The sequence below is a fragment of the Narcine bancroftii genome, chromosome 5 (genome assembly GCF_036971445.1).
Source record: "Narcine bancroftii isolate sNarBan1 chromosome 5, sNarBan1.hap1, whole genome shotgun sequence".
In the NCBI taxonomy this organism is placed as follows: Eukaryota; Metazoa; Chordata; class Chondrichthyes; order Torpediniformes; family Narcinidae; genus Narcine; species Narcine bancroftii.
Window position 1 is genome coordinate 229,193,158 of NC_091473.1, and position 22,068 is coordinate 229,215,225.

General features: G+C 41.8%; 1 protein-coding gene across 3 annotated transcripts in view; it reads left to right on the plus strand.

Annotated features, from left to right (window-relative positions):
• The window catches only part of LOC138765007 (differentially expressed in FDCP 6 homolog), a 122,396-nt gene that overhangs the window by 67,908 nt on the left and 32,420 nt on the right, over positions 1 to 22,068 (plus strand). For 2 of the 3 annotated variants that reach the window (XM_069941607.1, XM_069941609.1), the window contains exon 3: positions 4,529 to 4,714. The exons of the other annotated variant lie outside the window; for it this stretch is intronic. In XM_069941607.1, the coding sequence (XP_069797708.1) occupies positions 4,529 to 4,714 (186 nt within the window). The remainder of the gene's footprint in view (positions 1 to 4,528; positions 4,715 to 22,068) is intronic. 3 annotated transcript variants of the gene reach the window in all.

Consider the following 22,068-nt stretch of genomic DNA (forward strand, 5'->3'; position numbering starts at 1 on the left):
TCATCCAGGGTGGGAACCTCATCCAGCTCTAGCCTTAGGGGCTGTTGAGGGAGCTGGAGCAGGGCGGAATCTTGGACTGAGCGGTTGGTACTGAAAAGAGATTGGAAGTGTTCTGACCATCGGTTGAGGATGGAGATCTTGTCGCTGAGGAGGACTTTGCCGTCTGAGCTGCGCAGCGGGCTTTGGACTTGGGGTGAGGGGCCGTACACAGCCTTTAGAGCCTCGTAGAAACCCCTGAAGTCGCCAATGTCCGCGCTGAGCTGTGTTCGTTTGGCGAGGCTAGTCCACCACTCATTTTGGATCTCCCGGAGTTTGCGCTGAAGATGGCTGCATGCGCGACGGAAGGCTTGTTTCTTCTCTGGACAGGACGGCTTTGTAAGGTGAGCCTGGTGGGCAGCTCGCTTCTTTGCCAGCAGCTCCTGGATTTCCTGGCTGTTTTTTAGATTTATGAATTTATTTTTAGATTTATGAATAACATTGGAACAAAAAGCATTACTAAGGATTCTGTATGGTCTGGTACAGGAGAAGGTCCATGGGAGTGGTGGAGTAGTCACACTATGAGTTACAGCACTGGGTGACACTAACCCTAGTGACACCACTGTTGCCCAGTGCCCCTAACAATAGAAGAAAGAGAAGTGAAGTGTGTCCATGGATTTACCTCTAGAATTCCCGCAGCTGCACAGACCATCTGCAATCAGAACTCTACATCCAAACCTCCAATATCTGAGGCATTTCGGGAACTCTTCATGCCCACAGCACCCTTTTGGGTATCCTGTTTCGGATACCTGGTTCCAACAAGCTGCTCGCAGCTTGTGTGGGTCCTTTCACCGCTGAGCTCTTTGCCGTCCACTACCAAGATCACTGTCCTGTAGGGTCGTCTCTTGTGACTCTTCTCAATGTGGGATATTCTCCCTGTCTCTGGTGCCCTGCGCCAGCCTGCTGCATCCCCCCCTCCCCCCCCTGGAGTCTACATCCATTGTGGTATACTGCCCAGCTTAGGTGCCACCATGTTGGATACTGACAACATAGTCACAAAATTTAAAACAAAACCATCAGCCCCTTTAGCAGGCTGTTAAAAGCATGCATGGAGCTGACAGCATTAGGACCCTGCAATTCCCGTTCTCCCAGGTCCGTACCAGCACTGTAAAGGCAGCACTGCCATTTTTTCTTCTTTTTCCATTTTGATGTAATAGCTCATCCTCAACATTATTTTCACAAGATAAAGGAATAGAAATAGGCCATTCTGCCAGTCGAGTCTGCTCCGCAACTCCACCCTGAGCTAAACTTTTCTCACATCTAGTTCCAAATTCTGGCCTTTTTCCCATATCCCTTGATACCTTGACTAATTAGATATCTACCAATTTCCTCCTTAACTCCCCCAATGATCGGGCCTCCGTGGCTGTGTGTGGCAATGAATTCCACAAATCCATGATCCTGTGGCTAAAGAAATTTCTCCTCATCTCTGCTTTAAATATGTACCTTCTAATTCCAGGACTGTACCCTCTTTTCCTGGATTCACCCACCAAGGAAACATTTTACTCACATCTACTCTGTCCAATCCTTTCAGCATTCAAAATGTTTTGATGAGATCCCTCTCGTTCTTCTGAACTCCAATGAATACAGTTCAAGAGCTGCTCAACATTCCTCATATGTTGGCCCTTGCATTTCAGGAATCATCCTGGTAAATCTCTCTACTCTCTCCAACATCATTGTATTGGGAAGGGTTGTGGCTGTAAAGTGACGGCACTACCCCCTACCTAGTCAGAGGACACACCAGCTACCAAACAAGATTTGGTCCCACCCCACCCATTAGAGCACAACTTGCTGTTGTATACATGTAAATTACCTGGACTGGACTCTCCAGCCTGCCTGTGAAATCCATTGCAATTGGATTTACCCCTCTGGCACTGAGCCATTGTATCCTGCTAACGACCTGGGCTGGATCCTACAGCACTATAAAGGTGCCATGTGTTCTTTGTCCTCCCTCTTTGCCAACATGGGACCACCCTCCTTCACTCCCGGACTAGAAATGTGGAAGGGCGCTGGAGAAACTGTTGGTAAGATGTGCACTGTTAAAAGGGTTGGGAAGAGTTAATTAGAGTCCCTTGTAGCATAGAGTCGTGTCTGCACTGAGTTAAGGGGTTTTGGGACATTGTATTGATTTTTCCTTGATCATTGTATATAACCAGTTCATTCTGTGTGTGTATGCGCGCGTATACTTTGTTCCCACGCTTTTTTCCTCACATTCATTATTAAATGTACATGTGTTTCAGTGCCGCTATTTCCCATGGCTGCTGTAAACCGTGTGTGTTGCATTGGTTACCATTTCCCACACTTGCCTACTGTAAATAAATCCTTCACTGCCAAAACTGTGTGTCCAGGAACCTTGCGTTTGAAACCTAACAAACCAGTTTCCTCACTCGCAACAATCATTTTCTCTGGTTGAAGGAAGGATTGCTCATTTCCAACCATGGCAGTTTATCTGTAACTCTCTTCCATTTGCTTGATCTTCCAAGGACACTATACAGCAAGATGTTAAGTTCAGACAAGTTTTATTAAATTTATTCTGGTTAACCTATTGTAAAGGTTGTCAATTTTTAAAAATCTCCGATGTGCATTAATTCAGATTAAATTGAGCAACTAGTGGCTCCTGTGAGAAATAGAATTTGAAATGACAAAATCTTCAATTATATTCTCTATCGTTTGATTATTCTGTTCTAATGATCTATGATATTAAGATGGAATTATATTTTGAAATGACACTTTCAACACAATTTCATTTCATTTACATAATGTTTGGTTTAATTGTTGTGATCAGATTAACAGAAAAACCTATTTGAATTCAAATATTAGTTGAATAGTTGCATTGATTACTCCAGGAGAGTGACCGTTGTAGTTGCCATGTGCCACATAGCAAATAACTTGAAAAAGCAGAAACAAAAATCAGAACAAAATATTTTAAGTCCGAACACTTAAAGTAAGAGAACAAAATAGAAATCACTTTTTAATAAAGCTGGATTGTTGGAGCATGCATTTCATCCGTGGGCCTAGAAATTAAATTAATGAGCAGAGGTCGGCCATTGCTAGTGAGGATACTGATGGAGGATATTGTTTAGTTGGGAAAGTTTTAAGAATGAGAGAGATGGCTGAAATAAACAACAATGCATTAATCAACTAATTTTTCTCAACAGGACGAACAAACAGACTTGCAGTGTTTGGCAGATGTATCATGTATTACATCAATAACCTACATTAAAAAGATGTCTCTCTAAGAAGAATTCACAAAGTTCTTTAGCAGCTTTCATTTAGTTTAGCCTAGAAATGTGGCTAAACCAGTCACCAATTTGCCATGCTTCCAATCGTCATGGATCAAATTGGAGCAGGTACAGGTTTGTGCAGGGTGGACCAGCTCCCGATAGAGAGGGTGATGGGTGATTGTAGAAAGCAGAAGGCTTTGCTGAAAGTTTAGAGCATTACATTTAACCTACACTAGGAGTTAGGATCTCCATAGCTAATATATTTTCTGCCCATCTTTCATTCTGCAAGCCCTCAAAGCAGAGCATTCAGCCAAGACTAAAAGGCATCAAGCAAGAACTTCTCCTGATGTGAAACCAGTGGTGTCCTCCCATGCTGACCCCAGATGAAATTTAGTGATGTGAGCACCTGGTTCAGTAGGGGGTGTTCTCTCTTGTTTGGCCCTTCTCTGGCACCATCTTGGCTAAGTCTTCCAGAAATGTTGAAACCTGCTTATTAATGAGGAGGTTATTGCCTAGATCAAGTACTTGACACTTCTCATTGTATTTTCAGCATCCTTAATAAGTAGGGGAAAATCTCTCAGCACCTTGGTCATAAAAGTTTGGATCTTTTAGAGCCTGCATTTCCATGGATCCATGAGCATCCTTGTTTAGGGCAGTATGCCAAGTGCTGTTAGTGACATGGGGTGGCAACTCCTGGACTGGCCGGTCCCCACCTCAACCACAACTTTCCTTAAGGGTTTTGCAGAGTTGATAAAGCCATTCTAATGGGTGTATTTTGGAAATTATGTCTTTTGTTAACAGATAAGGGTGTCACACTCGCTTGATGTGAACATATGATTAAGATAACATCAAAGACAAGATATTTGTCCTAAAAAAAAAACTGAAAAAACCCTCTTCTTTAAATGAACACTAGAACGGTTTAAATGACTCCTAGTCAAGCAGGTAAATCGTTGAAAATATTTGAACATTGTGTACCATTGTCAATCATCAATTTGTATTTATTATTCCTATTTGGTTATGTGTTTCAAATCTGGACCCACTTATGTTTTTGAAATAGTGATTTCAATTCCAGATAATATTATTTAGATATGTCAATTATATCAGTCCTGGCTAACTGTAAAAGAGTCCAATTTTACTCTTTATTTATTATAGAGCTGATTAAAGAAGGGAAAGAATTTAGTGACTATTGTGTAGCAAAGAAAATTGGTTTTGAAGTCCATATTTTATCAGAACCACTTAATGTAAATACCAAACCTACTTCTTTTTGTCAGGTTGAGGAAGGAGCCTTTGTTAAAGAAAACTTTGATGAACTCTGCTGGACTTTATCAGCAAAAAAGAACTACAAACATGACAAGAATGGAAACTGTACAATTTCAGATCATGATGCCTTCAGGCTATGGTGCCTTTTTAACTTCCTGTCAGAAGACAAGTATCCATTGGTGATGGTTCCTGATGAGGTTAGACCTTTTCTCCATGTATTTTTCTATTGATTTGGATCCTTTGTAAATGCATCTATTGCTGTTTTTGTCTTTAGACAGATGAGCAATATTATTTGGCCTGTTGGCTCTTCCACGGTAATAAGAATGTCATTGCCAACAAGAATACCTTAGAATGGATCTGATCAGAATCAAAATTTATGGTCAGTCATTAAATTTGGAGTTTTGCGACAGCATCATAATGCAAGCATACATATTATAACCATCTTGAAACATTAATATTAAAAAAAATAAAAATATTAGTGCACAAAAAGTAAGGCAATGTCTTTGGTTCATTGATTATTCAGGATTCTGAAAAAGCTATCCTTATGCTATTGAGGGCTTGTCTTTAGGCTCCTGTACCTTTTCCCCAATGGTAGCAGAGTGAAAAGGGCATGGCCTGGGTGGTGGGGGTCTTTGAGGATAGAGGATTGAAGACACCACCTCACACAGATATCCTCGATGGAGTGAAATCTGGTGCTTGCGATGTCGCTGCTGAGTTAACAACCCTCTGGAGTTTATTCTTGACCTGAGAGCTAGCGTCTCCATACCAGGTAGCGTTGCAACCAGCCAGAATGCTCTCACAGTACACTTGTAGAAGTTTACGAGAGACTTCGGTGACATACTGAATCTCCTCAGACACCCCACAAAGTATAGCTGTTGGATAGATGAACACCACATTTGTAGAACCTCAATTCAAGGAGATAGATTAGATTTGTGGGTGTGTTCTGTTGTATGAGTTGCTGGCATGAAGGTTAGAACACAGTGTGATGAATGAGGTGAAAGTTAAATCTTGATTTTTGTTGCATGAGAAGCTGATACCTCTAGTTCAAAATGTCCATTGAACATTTATTTTCCAGAATTAGGCACATCCCAGTTTCTGTTTAAGAAAATGCCCCAATGATTGCCAGTGAAAGATTAAATTCAAAGGTATGACAAGCTGGAATTCTCTGGAAAATTCTAATCTCTTGACTAATCCAAGTTAGTTTTTGTGTTCACAATGGAATACTGTGCAATTAATAGTCATTCCTGATTCATACGATGCTGTATTGATTTATGAATGGTTGGAGTTTTCGACATGCATTAAAGTACTGGCATATCCTACTTGCAGAAGTTCCATAATTAGGATTTTATTAAGAGTGTTCTTATCATGCAGGCCCACATTTATTTTGTCGCAAATTGTGAAACATAAATATGGAAAGAACATTAAAATTTGAATACCTGTTCATGTATTAAGCATTCAAGGAGTCACGGGTTAAGATTTAATTGTAAGTCAAAATAAAATTGAAAAAAAAACTGCTGGAAATCTGAACTAAAAAATATGCAGGAAATGTGCCTGGCAGTTTATTACCAAAAAGTAAAATAGTTTGTCAGTTCTGAGAGGTATTGATCTGAAAAGTTAAATGTTTCTCTTTTCACAGATGCTAACTAACGTACTGAATGTTTTCAGCATTTTCTGTTTGAATTCCTGTTTTATTCCATCTGATGGTCTTCCGCATTTAAACATTTATCAAAGCACGCCAATGCAACAGAAAGTTCTTGAATTGAAGGGAAACAGAATGATGCAATAGAGATAAAAGAAAATGTCAATCATGTTGTGTCCTTTGCAGAATACAGTACAGATACACAATCCTTTATCCAGACATCCAAAATCCGGAAAGCTCCAAAATCCAGCAAGTGGGGAGAGAGGCGGCACCGCGAGTCGGGCGGGCGAGGGGGGGGGGGGGGCCGGCAGCGCGAGTTGAGTGGGCGAGAGACCAGCAGCGCGAGTCAGGCGGGCGAGAGGGTGAGACTGGCAGCGCGAGTCGGGCGGGCGAGAGACCAGCAGTGCGAGTCGGGAGGGCGAGAGGGTGAGTCCGGCAGCGCGAGTCGGACGGACAACGGGGGGTTACCAGCAGCGCGAGTCAGGGGGGGTGGGGAGACGGCAGCATAATTCGGGTGGGCTTCAATCTGGCTTTCTGAAATCCGGAAAAACCACACTGTTCCCCTAAGGGTTCTGGGTAAAGGATTGTGTACCTGTATATCATAATGGGGTGACAGGCACCTAGATTATTTAAGTTTGAGTTTTTGACAATATTAAAATGATAGTGTCAAGAAACGTGAAAATGTCTGTTAGTCTGCGTTGAGGTGCAAAGATGATCTTAATTGTCCGAGAAGTTCCTCATCATTCCAATTCTATGCAAAAGAAATTTGGAAAAGTTCCGTGAAAGGCTGTTGAAGAGATTTACCAGAAGGATTATTGATGAGATTCTCTAATCTCATTGATGGTCTGAAATCCATAGGATTGTCCTCACTGGATCAGCAGATGCAGAAAGGGGATCTGAAGGAGCATTTAAAATCATGAATGACAAAGTAGATGGAGTGAATCTGTTCCCATTGGCAGAATTAGATACCCTTGAACGAAGTTGACTGGCAATAGAAAGAAAAGTGATGTGAGATACATAGGGAAAACAAATCGCTTCATTAGTCAAGATCTGCAGTGAAAATAATGGAGGTGTTAAAAATAGAACTGAGCAAATATTTGAAAGGCAATAAAATTGCAGGGCTATTGGGAGAAATGGGTGAGAGTGGCATAAATGAGGTTGCTTTAGGGCCCCGCACAGGGCCAAAAGGCCTTCTCCCATCCTGTAATTCTAGTTATGAAATCTTGGTGAATTGACGGTATCTCTAAAATTCATTAGATCTTTTTGCATCTGAAATTAGATGTTCGTCAGAATTTGTGTTCAAACAAGTAAAGGCTGGCAGAAACACGATCTAATCAAGACTAAAATGTAGTGTCAAAAACTGAAGGAACTATGGTAAAAAATTGATTTGCTTGTTTTCTTAGTTTTAACTTTTCTTTGTTTTGAATTAGGGTGCCAGTTCATCATAGCAGAGGGAAAATTGTCTGCTGAGTTTTCTGATGAGCAGTTGTGGTTTTCATTAGCCCATTTGCAGTCAGGAAGGTGTAGGCCTGTGTTGGGCGTTGGGCCTCGATGTATGTTATGGGAGAAGAAAGAAATCATGAAGTCTCAGCGCAGAGTTAACAGCAGAGCATAGTTTTCTCCTTTTTACTTCTGTCTTTGTTCGCCTTCCATCACCATCTATTTGAAACGAAGAAACAGGTCAAGATGTAATCTCACCTGCTACAGGAATTTGAGGGAACCACAGGAGATGGCAGAGCAAAAACCCTCTGGTTTGAGCCTTGGTGTACTCAACTATGGAATATTGAATGCCTTGTGGAATGAAGAACACCACATCAAGATGCTTGATGTGCAACTAAACAAGGCCATGGGTGCTATTGCTGGAATACCTGAAATCAACAGCTGTCTGCTGTCACCGTCTCTGGCAATTACGTCTCTGAGAAAAGGTGCAGCTCACATTGTAGAAACTTCATTTAATGGCAAGGAGCAATGTGGGTCTCACTGGAACTAAACAACATTCAAAGCTGAATATTAAAATAAAGAATACTGGAAGTACTCAACGTGTCAGGCAACTTTTGTGGAGGGACAAACTGAATGTATTCCCTTTTCATCAGAATGGTTAGAAATCAAACATTTTTAAATCATGGAGAAAAAATTGTGACAAAATGGAGGTCAGAAGAGACTGAATGATGTAGCAGTGGCTGAGAAAGTGTGGTGAAGATGCACCTATGGCAGATAATCTGACTGGAGAAGACATAATCTCATAACATAATCAATCTTGTGGAACCAGTACCTGAACTGGACATTCCATGCATAGTATGGACATCTTCAGACTTGGTGGCCTTCAGATGCTGTCATCAGTTCTGTTGCATTGTGCTGGTATACTGAAGAACAATATATAAAATTGCTGTAAGCTTCAGAACTGTGGTTAACTGACATTATTTGAAATGCGTAGCTTTTCGATGCAAGTCTGTGCCGTGCATTTAGTTGTGGTCAGAGAGTATGAGAATACACAAGCCACATTGGAATTTATTTTGAGACAGCAATAAGTGTAGGGAAAAAAAATCAAAATGAAATAAAACACACTTGAAAATAAGTGGAACTTTGCACAACACCTCAACCCAAACTGTGTTTTGTACTGTTTTTGAAGATGACGTTTTCTTCAACTAACTTTTCAACAATGTTGAGAAATCAATCAACCCACTGCTGTTACTGTACATTGGAGTAACGTCAGATTAGCCACAGGCCTCAGAATGTATACCTCTTGTCTCAGCTTGTAAAACTATGTGATGCCAATTCCTAAGTATACTCATACAATTAACCCTCTGGTGATGGGATGTTCACTTTGAACACGAAGCAGAGTTAGTTTTAAAACAGTCACGTATTACTTAGTTGTTGGAATAATTTTTAATAAATTACTATCAAAGTTATAATTTGAAGATACTTAAAAGTGACTGTAAGATGTGTATCCTAGTAAACGCCATTGACTTATATTTTCACAGGTCATCAATTGTGTGTAGTCATTTGGATGTTGGTTTAACAGCTCAAGTTTCAAATTGATTGCAAGTCTCAGTGAGTTTTATGATTTTCAAAAATAGTTAATAAAGTGCCATAATCTGCACGTTGATTGATCTTGAAAAAAATATAGTGAAGGTTTGGCGAAAGTGGAGCAGAAAATGGCAGGAATTCTACAGGCAGGTTTACATACATTGTTTACATCCATACAGTGCCTGAACTCTCAAAATGCTATTCTGCATGGTGTCATATTTTGGCCTGGTGGAACACCTGTGTAATTGTATGAGAGTAAAAGGATCTTGGTTTTTTTTGTAATTCTTTTTAAACAATTGCAAATTATCAAACCAAGCAGTATATATTCAGCCTCCTTGAGTGAGGAAATCCCTCATGATTGAGGATCACTTTAATCTGGTTCTTTGAATCCTTGGGTCTCCCATGTGGGAGTCTGTGGGACCCACAGACTTTTCCTACATTAGTAGGAGGTGGATGGAGAATTTTGGAGGTGGTGAGTTCCTTCCACTCTTAGGACTAAGCTTTTGGAGCTCCCACTGCATGGCCACATGGCCACAAGCTTCGTAAAACCATCCCAAATGCTCCGTCCCAATATTGAGCAGTTTTGGGTCAGAGATGCTCGTGAGTACATGGTACATTGCATCTGTTCAAGGAGGTTTTAGACCTGAAACCTGTCCAGCTGATTGTTTTAGTTGTGACTCCCAAGGTGAACCCCAAGATTTGGTGTAGAGTTCAGTGCAACACTATTGCAGTGCCGTGACCCAGATTTGCATCCACCACTGTCTGTAAGGGGTTGGTACAATCTCCATTCCTTGGCCCCATCCTCGGCCACGTATTCATTTTCAAAAAATGCATTGGTTGATCATGGCACCCCAACCCTAATTGGTTCTCTATATGATGACTCCTTTGGGTGTCCTAAAATGACAAGCCACTGACCTCCCAAATTAGTGAAATCCAGAATTCCGGATTGCTAAATTCACTCAAGACCAAGATTAAGAGATTTTAAAAGGACTCAAATCTTATTGGGTTAAAGCAGGAAAATAGAACTGAGGTAAAATTTAGCAATGATCTTATTGAAGCTTGAGGTGAATTGTTTACTCCTACGTCTGTTTCTCATGTGGATCTATCAGGACAATGCAAACTTTAATTTAAAGTCACCTGGATTTATATATAAACAAAGTATGGATCTTGGTGAAACATTAAATTTCACTGAAATTGACTGAAGCGGGCAAGGCTACCGGCCACCATCAACTTTCTACAGGAGCTCTATTGAGAGCTTCCTGGCTGGCTGCATCACAGTGTGGTACAGTTTCTGCAGAGCAATGGATCGTAGGTCAATCCATAAGAATGGCTGAGAGGATCGCAGGAGTCACCCTCCCCCCCATCCCCCCATTTGCGTGATCTACCAGGATTGTTGTCTGAAGAGAAATCATTGAGGACCCCTTATACTTTGCACACAGCATCTTTCAGTTGCTCCCATCAGGAAAGAGATACAGGAGGATCAGAGCCAGCACCACCAGGCTGAGGAACAGCTTCTTCCCACCGGCAGTGAGAATGCTGAACGACCGAAGGAACTGCTCACACTAACCATCCGAGATTCTCATATTCATGAAACAATATTTATTTATTTATTTGCATGTATGAATACTTGTCCTGCTCCTATGTTATGTCTGGCTGCGTGTCGGCGTGTTTTGCATTGGACACCGGAGAATGCTGTTTTGACGGCTTTTACTTGTGCATCAGATGACAATAAACTTGACTTAAATTCAGACGTACAGTACGATAAGAGGCCCTTCCGGCCCATGAGCCTCCTATATGTCCCAATTAACCTATAACCTCGAATGTTTTGAAGGGTGGGAGGAAACGAGAGCACCCTGAGGAGAACGCCAAACTCCTTACAGACAGCATGGGATTCAAACCTTGGTCGATGGCTCTGTAATTGTGCTGCACTAACTGCCATGCTAGCTATGCCACCCTTGTTTAGATTCAAAACATTCTGTTTTTTAGTTAAACTCGGTGTTATTAAAAAATCCGATGGTTAAATCGCCATTCTGAGCCATGTCCTCAGTTGGGCTTCAGTCAACCTGGTTTTGAATTGTGTGGCTCCCTCTGCTATGTAAAACAGTGCAAGAAGAAACATGCATTGAAAAAAGAATTCCTGTCTCATTCTCATTCATTCGCAGTTTTATGAACTGCAAAGTTGAATATGATAGTTGGACTGAAAGTCACTAATTTGAAGCAATATACAAATTGAAGTTTAATTCACAGAATTGCTGGTAACAAGTTGATTGACTGCATTATGTGGACAGAGTGACCTCCTAAGCAGATCACTTCTCTTTCTTACGGCTCTTCCCTGAAGAAAAGGAACAGGTTTTGGATGAATTATAAAACAATGACTTCATGGAAGGAGTGACATTGCACCTAATAGTTGATATATATGCCTAAGAATATGATTGGAAGATGGTTTATTTTGGAATGTTACATGATTTGAAATCATCGGTTTATTAAACATAAATATTTTCACAGGAGAAAGGTGAGATTTTCATCCTATTGGGCTGGCTGGAGGGGAATTCAAGTCCCCTGTAATTTAGTAAGTAATTATGATGTTAATCATCTTATAGCTGTAGGTTTGCTGAACACAATTCAGTGGTGTTCATTAAACAGACAAATTACTCTATAACATTAATCACATGAAAAAAATCCTGTCTTATATTTGATTGTCCCACCAAAGTTCCCTCTAATTTTTAGTAGCCCGTGTGCGCAAAAATCTTACGTTGTGCAGTTTTTTCCAGTGAGCTGAACGCTTGTGTAAATGTAAACTTGAAATTGTTTCAAGATCATTATGGCACAGCCTATCTCACATGGCTAATAAAACTATTGGCATGTTTTAATACAATACAAGTATGATTAACTACTTGTTTAACTGACTAATTAACAGAAACCGTTAGCTGAGAGATTATTTTCAATGTATAATTATTCATTACTACATTATTTTAGATCACTAACCTTCTGTGCACACCTTAATTTCTTTTGTGCGCTGGTTGCAAAACACGTGGGTGCGTGCGCACAGCTCAGAGGGAGCAGCATGGGCCAACCACCTTGAGTGTCGGCATAACGGAGGAAAATGAAATTAACTATTACTTTTAACATTACCCCCATATTTTTTTCATGATTTCTCTACTTGTGTCATTTTAAATCACTACAGCAACTTTGAAAAAGACAGCTGGAAATGTAAGTGGTCAAACCTGGAATAGCGATCTGGGTACTGTCCATTTAATGTTCCAGCAATGTTCATCATCCCTGCCATGCCATCTGTTGCACCCATGAAACATTTCTTGAATAGCTGCAGCTGACTATTTCAATTTCAAGTTTAATTTAACTGTCAGAGTACATACATGCTATCACATACAACCCTGAGATGTGTTTTTCTGTGGGCCAAGCAGAATTTCTACTTGTCAGTACTGTAAACTGAACTCAAAACAAGAAAGCTGCATGTAGAAAAGAGAGAAATGTAAACAAACTGTGCAAATACAGAAAAAAATAAATATTTGGTAATGAATAATATGCAAAGAATCCTTAAATGAGTCTCCAATTGAATGTTGTTTAGGTGTCTGATCCCAACTATTCCTCAACATGGTAATAGGACTTATGGCATACTTTCTCCTTTGTCCTGATGGTAGCAGCAAGAACAGAGCATGCCCTGGGTAGTGTGAATACTTGATGACTGCTGCTCTCCAATCCCTGTGTTCCATGTAGATTTTCTCTACGGTGAAGAGAGTTTTGCCTATGATGTACTAGGCTGTGCCCGCGACCTTTTGCAGGGCTTTCCACTCAAAGATATTGGTGCTCCCATACCAGGCCATGAAGCAGTTGGTCAGCACATTTTCCACACACATCTGCTGAGGTTTGCCAAGGTTTTTGATGCCATACAGAACCTCTGCAAGTTCATGAGGAAGGCACTGGTGTACTTTCTTCACAATGACATTAGTATGTTGGGTCCAGGAAAAGTTCTCAGAGAGAGCGACTCCCAAGAATTTAAATTTGCTCACCCGCTCACGCAATGACCATTGTATCCTCCATGACCTGTTTTCCCTTCCTCAAGTCTACAATTTGCTCCTTGACTTTGGTGACCTTGAGTGCGAGGTTGTTGGTAGTGCATCATTCAGCCAAGTTTTCACCCTCTCTCCTTTATGCTATCTCATTGCCCCTTTTTTTTAGACAGCTCACTACTATGGTCAGCAAATATGTAAATGATGTGGTATTACTGAGCCATGCAGTCATAGGTGTAAAGCGAGTAGAGCAGGGAGCTAAGTACACAGCCCTGTGGTCTGGTGCTGATGGAGATTGTGGAGGAGATATTCTTGCCAATCTGCACTGATTGGGGTCTGAAGACGAGAAAATACAGGATCCATTTACACAATTGGATATTGAGGCTTAGGACTTGGAATTTGCTGATCAATTTTTGAGGGGATATTGGTGTTGAATTCTGAAATATAGTCAATAAAGAGCATACTGATTTATACATTTTTGCTATCCTGGTGTTCCAGGGTTACGAACAGAGCCAGAGAGACAACATCTGCCATAGATCTGTTGCTGCAGTGGGCAAATTGGAAGGAATCTTCGTCACTGCTCAGACAGGAACTGATATGACTCATTGAATCAATGGGGCAGCCCAGATAGTACAATGCTATTGCAGTGCCAGGGATTGGGATCTGAGTTCGAATCCCGCGCCTTTGAAGGAATTTGTATGTTCTCCCCTTGTTTTCCCTGGGTGGCAAGTTATTTGGGTGGCATGGGCTTGTGGGCAGAAAGGGCCTGTTACAGAGATGTACGTCTAAATAAATAAACACCAGCCTCTCAAAATACTTCATCGCTGTGGATATGAGTGCCACTGGTTAGTAGTCATTTAGGCAGGTTATCACACTCTTGGGCACCTGCTTGAAATAGGTGGGTCTCACTCCCTGTCAGTGAGATGCTGAAGATATCCAACATTGGCTGGTTGGTCAGCACAGGTTTTTAGTACTTGGCCAGGTACTCCATCCAGATCAGATGCTTTCTGGATTAGATGGTTTCCTGGGATTATCTACTGAATACTGCCTGGACATTGTCTTCAGATAGCGACAGTAGGAAGTCATCAGGGGATACAAGGGTGTGCAGTGGCTCTTCCTTGTTCTGGGGGTCAAATCAGGTGTCAAAACCATTGAGCTCATCTGGGAATGAAGCTTTACTGTCTCCTACAGGTATCCTTTGATGTTTCTATTCTCGTCCAGAATCTCCACTTCACCTGGAAGATGGTTTTTCGCTGGCTGCAATTACTCCTTGTGATAGTACAGATTCTATCACCAATGTGTATATGTACAGATGGTTGTGTAGGATGACTGTGATTGGCTGAGAGCATATCCACACTTACTGGTAGGTCTTAAAGGATTGCTCCTAGCCTGACCAGGTCATTCTGGACTGGTCGACCTACTTGTGATTTGCTCCAATCTTTTAGTTAATAAAAGCCTTGGTTTGGATCAATGAGTCTTTGGTTCTTTTGACGCTGAAAACCAAAGAAAAGGTACAAGGACTGCCTAAAGAAATCTCTTGGTGCCTGCCACATTGACCACCGCCAGTGGGCTGATATTGCCTCAAACCGTGCATCTTGGCGCCTCACAGTTCGGCGGGCAGCAACCTCCTTTGAAGAAGACCGCAGAGCCCACCTCACTGACAAAAGGCAAAGGAGGAAAAACCCAACACCCAACCCCAACCAACCAATTTTCCCCTGCATCCGCTGCAACCGTGTCTGCCTGTCCCGCTTCGGACTTGTCAGCCACAAACGAGCCTGCAGCTGACGTGGTCATTTACCCCCTCCATAAATCTTCGTCCGCGAAGCCAAGCCAAAGAAGACACTCCTTGAGTAGTGTTCTGGATCTCCGGATTTAAATGTCTGTGATCTGGCTCTCAGCAGGTTCCAGATTTCATGATTCATCCAGGACCTCTGGTTGGGGAAAACCCTGAAAGATTTGGTGGGGACACAGTCATCCACAGCTGTTTTGATAAAGCCTGTAATGGGCCTGGTGTCATCATTTAGATCCTCAACTGAGGTCTTGAATATGGACAAATCTCCAGGCAATCCTGTAGCCATTCTTAAGCCTCCTGAAACAACCTTCTGGCTGTGCTTATTGTTGGAGCCTCTCTTTTTAGACTCTGCCTGTGTGCAGGCAGAATCAGATTCAAAATTTATTGTAATGAACATGCCATGAAGGTCATTGTTTTGTAGCAGCAATATTGTACATTTGCAGATGCAAAATTGCAATTAAATTACATTTCTGTAAATACACTTTTTTTAAACTGCAAAAGAGAAAAAGTAGGTAGTGTCTGCATTCATTGTCCATTCAGAAAAATGGTGGCAGAGGGGAAGAAGCTGATTTTATGCCATTGGTTGTTTGCCTTCAGGAGGCTCCTGTACCTCCTTCCTGTTGGGAGCAATGAGAAGTTGGCATGGCAGAAGGACCACTACCAGGTGATCAGACTTGCCAAAATGTGGTCCTGCGAAAAAACGATAGTCCTTCCTTATCAAGTGTGTTGGGAACTCTGGTTATGTGCTGGTGATTATTGGGCAGGGTTTTTTTGAGACAGGCCTGGTTTAAATCACCAATTATGATTTATAGTGCATAGGGGTGGGCTGTCTCTTGTTTACTGACCACATCATGCAGCTCCACAAGTGCCTGTTTGTAATCGGCATCAGGAGGCAAGGGGATATAAACTCGGGTGAGAATCACTGATGAGAACTCTTGGGGTCGATAGAAGGGTCTGCGTTTGTTCGAAGTTTGCTCTAAGCAGGAGGTCAACCTAACCCCAACATCTGTGCTTCAGTCAGTATGCCTTGAGAATGGCTTCAATAGCCAACCAAGCCTTGTCTCCAGGTTCATTGGCTCTGGTGGAGATTGAATGGGTCTCAGTGGATGCAAAATTGCTCTATTCAAAAGTACAGGTATTGTTAGGAAATATATAGTATTTAAAATCTTTACCATTTTATAATTAAAATGAGCAAATAAATTTAACCTTGGAGAACATGTCAACTGTTTTGAGGCCCTTAAAATAACTAAGATTTTTTTTAAAATCAATCTATTTTCCTTAAAGTGCACTGGATTTGAGCACTGAACAGAATTTGGGAAATGTTGCCATCATTTTTGTTTTTCTCCCACTCCTCATTGCAAAAAGCGTACAGCTGCAATTCCACATTCTCTAGTGAAATGGGTACCCATTGCAATCTGTACATGGAGATTTTTTTTGTTAGCAGCTAAGAGCAGTTTTAACTTTAATTCTGGTGTAATCACAGTAGCCTTGCTGATATGCCCATGGAACGGGAAAAATTGCAGGGCAGGCTGAACCCTGTAGCGTTTCACACTGCCCTATTATTTGCAGGGAATTCTGCTACTCGGGATTTTAAGGGGGGGGGGGTCCCACCTCCAGCAGTGAGGTCATGAGTGATGCTTAACGTGCAGCGCTCTGACAGCCAACTGACTGCACAGTGATATTTCACAATTGACAGAGTTTTAGATATCATGTCCTTCATAAACACAAAATCACAATCGGATTAATTTGTCAAATGTTTATTGTTGAAATGTTAATGACATTTCTACACTTAACAAAAGATACTTTGCGTCCACACGCCACCCTCTCCCCCCTGCTCCACTCCCTTATGCTGCTTCCCCAGTAACGCGATAGTGCGAGGCTCTCAGAGCATGGGGTGTCGGAACGGGGCTCAGGCAGTGGGGCGGGTGGGGCTGTCAGAGCGCGGTCGACTGCACTGTGAAATTCACCTTCCAGATTGCACGCACTATTATACCTGATTGGACTGGTTGTTGTTTGAACCTGCCAGAAGGCAATTGGTGAGGTAACTCAGCCGGGGTGTCAACTCTGCTCCGAGCTTCTTCGAGGGACATTCGATGCTATATAAATGCATTTATTTTACAAGACTCCAGGATTGTGACTGGATTATAAAGATGTAAACAATACTATATGATCAAAAATAGAATAAAACTGAAATTCAAAAAGTGTTGAAACAAAATCAGTCCTGTTCAGTAAAAAACAATGTGCAAAGATCGTTGCTGTGTAACCCAATGCTTGTAAACTTTGAGATTATCTGCTTCAAAAATGTCTTGAAGAGGTTAAAGTATTGCAGGGTTGAAGCTTCTTTGCAGCTTTTATTCTTGAAAGTTGACAATTTTGGCAGATATACACTTGGGGACAATGAATTATGCAAAACAAGCCACAGTGGAATGAATATCACTGCTCCCGTGGACAAAAGGTCTTTTTCTCACGTGTTTGTAGCCATTTGGTGGTTTGCAGTCATCATGGTGTAGAGTGCTTTATTTTAGGAGTTGATATTTCTGAACATTGTTGCTACTTCAATTTAATTTGGGGCTTTGCAATGATAAATCTTGTCCTTCCTCTGTATTCATTTATTCTTGGTGGCTGCGATGTCATGCAGCACTTGTAAAACAAAACCCTTTGCAGATTCTGACAGTCACTGTGTGGAATTCATGAATTAAACTCTTGTAGTCAAACCAGGATTTGAGGACAGTGTGGATTTAAGTTGAGCTGCATGCTGGCACAATGCCTTAGGGGTATTGCTCACTTTTCAATTTTTTTGGTCTCTCACCACTCTCATTAATGCCCTGGTCTCTGAAATTCTCTCCCAAAATCACATCATTCCTCCAGCTTCGAGTTTCCCAAGATCCATTTCATGCATCAGCTGTCTTTATTCCCCATGGCCTTCTCCCAAGGAGTTCCATTCTCCTGCTTTAAACCTCATCTCATCTTGTGTTTTAATATAGAGAAACAATGTATATTGATCACTGTTTAATATCAATTTGGTTGCACAATGAAAGGCAATTCAGTCACTTACAGCTGTTCAACTCATTGGTCATAACTGTGTGCAGTTATGGTCACCCGGCTATGGAAAGGCGAATAAGTTGGAAAGGGTGCAGAGGATGCTCCTGGGGCTGAAGGGCTTGTCTTAAAGGAGAGATTGAATAGGCTGGGTCTTTATTCCCTGGAGCATGGGAAGTTAAGGGGTGACCTTATAGAAGTTTATAAAGGGATAATAGGCATGGATGAAGGCTTCCAGACGATTTTATTATCATGTAATAAACAATCTGCTGTAAGGCAGACAAAGAATCACAAGCAGCAGAAATTGACCCGTGCAAAAGAAAGTTCCCCCAGAGTCACTGAGTGTCCATGGATTCACCTCCAGCACTCCTGCATCCTGCGCAGCCACACAGCCTTCAATCCAAACCATCAGCAATCCGAGCTCCAGGTGCAAGCCTCTGACGTGATCAGGAAGCCTCCAGGACCCTCAGCACCCTCTCGCATCCCAGCTCCAATACCTGGTACCTCTTCGGCCAAGCTCGCGACCTGGTGCGAGTCCCTCGACTGAAGTCTCCTGCAGCCTGCATGGGTTCCTTGCCTTGAGTCACCAATACCCGCTGCCGATGTGTTCCTCAGCCTCTGATCCCTTTGCAGGTCCGCTGCCCTGGCCTCCGCCCTGTGGGTCGTCTCCTCTGCTTCTCCTTCTCAAATGGGTCACTATTTTCTTGGTGCCTTCGCTTCCCCAGACTCTCCAACCCCTCATGGTCATTGCCAATCAGAGGCTCTTCCAACTTGGGCCCAGACCACATGGTTGCAGGATAAAGCACTGTTGGCTCCTTTAACGGGCCATATAAAGCCTGTACAGTCCTGACGGGTGTCAAACTGGGTGGGTAGACCCCACGGGAATGCTGTGTCTCTGTTCTCCGCGTGTCTGGACTGGTGGCAGTCCTGCCATTTTTAAAAAAGTGAACGCTTGCAGCTATTTTTGCAGGATTCATGATACTCCATTGTGCCTCATCTCGGCCCTATATTCCTTCTAAGGATAATTGAATGAAAGTCGCCGTCCTCTCAAAGGCCATCGTGCCCAACAGAGAGTCATTTGGTAGACCACATGGTTTGCATGCCTGACACCCACCTCCTGATACAAGCAACAATCCAAGCACTATTAGGCAAAACCAGTTGCCAGGTGGACAGAAGGATGTGCTCCAAGCCTCCTCGAAAAAGATGCAAATCATTCAATGGAAAACTCCAGAGAAGGAGCATTCAGGCTAGTATTTGGAACCCTGATCCCACATTTTCAGGGCTCACAGAAGCCCTGCATCGTCAGCAGAAGGAATTTGTGGAAGAGCCTCCACTTTTCACAATGACCTTGGCCACTAGCTGGAAGCTGATCATCCTCAATTCAGAGGGGCTTTCTAAGAAGACAAAAAAAGACCTAGTTGTTGTAAATCATCTTTACTCGTGTGCTCAAATCCACGCTCAATAAAATGCCAACTCTGCAGTTTTCAACTGCCTGGTGCACATGCATGGCAGCTTTCAGTGACAAGGACATCATGTCTCTTTTGAACATGAACATTTCTCTGTCTCCTGGCATTTAAAAAAAAATACTTGGGGTTTGTTTTTCTAATAAAGTAACTTTACACTTTTCATGTTGAGTCCCATCTGTCATGTTGTTGCCCCACCCCCGCTCAGTTAGTTTACATCCTCTTTGCATCACAACTCACTTTCCCATCTGGTCTTAAGTCATCAGCAAATTGAAAAATTTACCAATTAATCTCTGTGGTTTAAATATTGAAACTGTCAAATATTTATAGTCAAAAATCTTATATAGATCTTGATGGACCTCATCGTGATTGAATGAAAAACTACCCAGTGCACTTTGATATTGAGACATTTATTTCCACGTGAAAAAGACAAACAAACTTAGAACAAACTTCCTACTGCTTCCTTTTCTGCTGACCTAACACTGGGACAAAAGCTTGTCAGTTCCTACCTCAACCCAATAAAACTTGAAAAATAATGCTCTGCAATTTACTTTAGCTTGTCCTTCACATTGCAACTGAAATAACAAGTTAGAAGCAGCGAAATCATGTTTGCTGCTTCACAGGTACAGTGAAAATCACTGGAATCTGGAATTTAAGCAACTGGCAGCCTCAAGCAACCAGCAAAAAATATTAAGGAAAATATTTTTTTTTAAATAAAAAGTTAAAATTACATATGTTTAAAATTGTAAAACCAAATATTCTTTGGAGAAACACATAAACCTTTGGTGAAGATCAGAACAAATATTCGGCCAGCAGCGTGCCTTGGCCGTGCTTTGCTCGTAGCAGCTGTTTGAATAAAGTTGTGTGAAACAGCATTGGCGTAGCCCTGGATGAAGAGCTGGTTGACCCTGCTTACAGTTGGGGTGACTCCCTTAAAGTACCTCCTCATCCCTGCTGAGTAAGGTTTGCCCCAGTCAGAAGCTTTATCGGTAAACTTTGGCGGGTGGGTTAATTATCTATAATGTTACTGTTCATCTTTCGGACGGCTCCATGGAAGGAGAAGTACTTGCAGATGCAATGATGGTTACATTTTTTCAAAGAATGTGACTGAAAATAAAGTAGCATGTTTTAAGGTTTATAGATTCATGCAAGTGAAGTTTGTTTAGTGTAAGTACAGTGTAGCATTTTTGACTTTTAAATGATTTATTCTTATTGCAAATGTAGTAACTACTATCCATAAAAGCCGCTTGGAGGCTAGGTTGGGCTATTTGATGTGTTTTGATATAAATCACTACAGTACTAAGTCCAGATGAGATTTTTAATGGTTTATCGATGAACATAAAGACTTGTAATGATTTATCATAACATAATATGAATATTCCACATAGTAACGTCTATGCGGAAACAATCTATTACAATGCTGGATGATCTATAATAATGAATGTTTAATCCATGGTAACGGTCAACAGAAAATATGCGAGCCTCACTCCCCCTCCTAGACTATATCGGAAAAAAATTCACACTCGACTCCCACGCCTGCGCCAACTGTCCCGAAACACAAAACCCCCGCACCTGAGCCAACCGCCCCTGTACACGAAACCCACCATCAACTATCCCAAGAGAATAGCACATGCGCAGATGCAACATGGCACTGGAAAAGGGCAGCGGTGAAAGGGAACAGCCACATGAACAATGATAGCAGCCAGACATCGCAGCCTTCTGACCCTGGTACATCGCCAACGCCCGCAACCAACCCAGCAAAGGTAAGTAGAGCGCATTTGACTCCTACAATACCAGCTCCTAATTATTATAATGAAACATAATATCTCAATAATAATTACACAATTATAAATAACAATCAAACACAGTACATTTCAATATTATGTAGATCTTCTTTCTTCATAAGGCCAGAGGTTACCAGCACATAGCCTTGAAAAAGTGTGATCTTCACTGCCACTCTGGACCAGTAAAGTCTGTAGTCCATTTAGTGGGCAAGGGGGCAAGGTCTAAAAAACAAAATAAAGTTAGTTTGGACTTGTCAAAGTTCCTTCGTCTCCTGTAGAAGGCAGACTTAATTAGATCTGATGTTAGTCCATTTCTGTCCTGTGTTTTAAAGTCTTTCTGACATTGTCTTAAGCACAAATGATTGGTTTCTTCCACAAACAGTAGATGGCAGTTTTCAATACAATATAGCTGATCAGGGATACACTGCTCCAATACAGGCTCCAAGATTTCAAATGGCATTCCTCAGACTTCAAGAATAGAGTTACATTATTTTGAGGAACTCAAATGCACTGTTCAAATAACATCATCATCTTTGGAAGATAAACAATCTTTGATCCAGAGTACACTTGCACATTTGAGTTAAAATGGTGACCAGTAAACCTCAGATCTTCCTCAGCCAGAATAGACACAGCTTTCCCTTTGGGTGGTGATAATGGAGTAAAATCCACGGAAGGGAAAAGTCTGTACTGAGGCTGGATAAGTGGCAATTGAATCTCTGGCAATGCCTGGTGCCACATCAATCAATCCCCTTTTGGATTTAACATGAGGCATGTCTTCA